Source organism: Apis dorsata, unplaced genomic scaffold (genome assembly GCF_000469605.1).
Source record: "Apis dorsata unplaced genomic scaffold, Apis dorsata 1.3 scaffold_468, whole genome shotgun sequence".
Lineage (NCBI taxonomy): Eukaryota > Metazoa > Arthropoda > Insecta > Hymenoptera > Apidae > Apis > Apis dorsata.
In genome coordinates this window covers 250,911-252,473 of record NW_006263707.1, presented here as the reverse complement: position 1 = coordinate 252,473, position 1,563 = coordinate 250,911, and the positions used below count along the sequence as shown (strand labels likewise).

At 37.2% G+C, this 1,563-nt stretch overlaps 1 protein-coding gene across 9 annotated transcripts in view; it reads left to right on the top strand.

Moving 5' to 3' along the window:
* The window catches only part of LOC102671278 (troponin I-like), a 28,061-nt gene that overhangs the window by 9,658 nt on the left and 16,840 nt on the right, over window positions 1-1,563 (top strand). Inside the window, exon 5 of one of the 9 annotated variants that reach the window (XM_006619991.2) lies at window positions 1,017-1,117. The exons of the other annotated variants lie outside the window; for them this stretch is intronic. Within the exon in view, the coding sequence (XP_006620054.1) occupies window positions 1,017-1,117 (101 nt within the window). The remainder of the gene's footprint in view (window positions 1-1,016; window positions 1,118-1,563) is intronic. 9 annotated transcript variants of the gene reach the window in all.

Genomic DNA, 1,563 nt, shown 5'->3' with positions numbered 1-1,563 from the left:
TCTTTTTCTTTTTTTTTTTTCTCACTAGTACGCAACGACATTTTTTTTTTTTTGCTAGCAAGAACGCTGTGAACAGTAATATTCTAGTTCTTTTCTTTTTTATTTTCTTTCTTCAATTGAAATTGAAGTTTCGGCTGTTGTTAATTAATCTTAACGACGTTGATGAAACTTAGGCATCGCTGAAACTGAATCATCTAATCGCACCAATTCTAACGTAGTTATTTCGCAAGATTTCTTTTTTTGACTAGTTTAGAACGTCTTCGTAGAGCGTACGTAATAATGATTTAGAAAGAGAAGAAAAGCAGGCACGCGTGATATCGTAGAATTCGCAGCCAGTAGATGTGAAGTAATATAATATAAGTAATACGCTGATACCTAGATCCTATCTTGAGCGATTTGAAGTAGAAATTTTATTTTTCGATTATTTCCTTACCTTTTTTCCTCTCTCTCTCTCTCTCTCTCTTTCTTTTCGATTTTTTGTTTCGTTTATTTGCGCGTAGATCCGACCATTCCGACGCCAGTACTATTCCGAATAAAATTTTGTTTCCTCCATCCCTCTCCTCCTAGACTCCCCACACTCTCGAGTTAGGTTAACGTTCACGCAATTGTCAGCTTCGTGCTTCTTGCTTTCAAAACACGAGTATCTCATTCTTTCTTTTCTATTTCCCTTGATTCTCTATCCTCCACCCGCGGATTAACCCTTCAGCACTTTAGTTTCCCGTAAATGGTAAGATATTTTTTTACGAATCGATTTTACGATTCAATTTAATTAGCAAGAACGTAAGGAAAAAATCTTTGAGTATTTTTCATTTTTCTCTTTTTTCGTGGAAAAATAATTTTTTGAATATCAACGATCTGTACAACAAAACAACAGATTGTTTTAATCGCGTTAACCGATTTGAAGGATGGATCGAAATCATCCTTCCCATTTTTTTCTTACCTACATTTTTTTCTTTCTCTCTCTCTCTTTTTTTTTTTGCATTTTGCTCTCCATCCTGAAACTTTTGTTCTTTTAGCCGAGCTCCAGACGATCTGTTCGGCATATTGGAACAGAGTATACGCGCTCGAGGGCGATAAGTTTGACCTCGAGAGGCAAATTAGGTTGAAAGAATTCGAGGTAAATACGATCGGCTCGCCTGAAGAAAGCCTAACGAGTCTCCTGCACAGATTATTTTTATCTCTGGCCTCCCACGTGATTCTTTTTTGATTTAATTTAACTTTGCCACGTCTACGACCGCGCAATGCGATTGGTCGACGTCCTCTACGTATATATACCTCCCGGTCGACGCACCCTCGAAATTTCACACACACTCTCTCTCTCTCTCTCTCTCTATCTCTATCTCGGAGAGAAATACTTTCAGAATTTTCAATTTATATATATTTATATATATATATATATGTATATTCGTTTCGAGGCTGCTCGTTACCCTCAAATTTCATCGACAATGGTCGCGAAGATTGAAGTTTCGAGGGAAGCGTTTACAAGGGAGTGTAATTTCGTATACGTCTCGATGGACAAATGGAGGTCAAATAGGACAGTTTCTATTTGAACAAAAAGGAGAG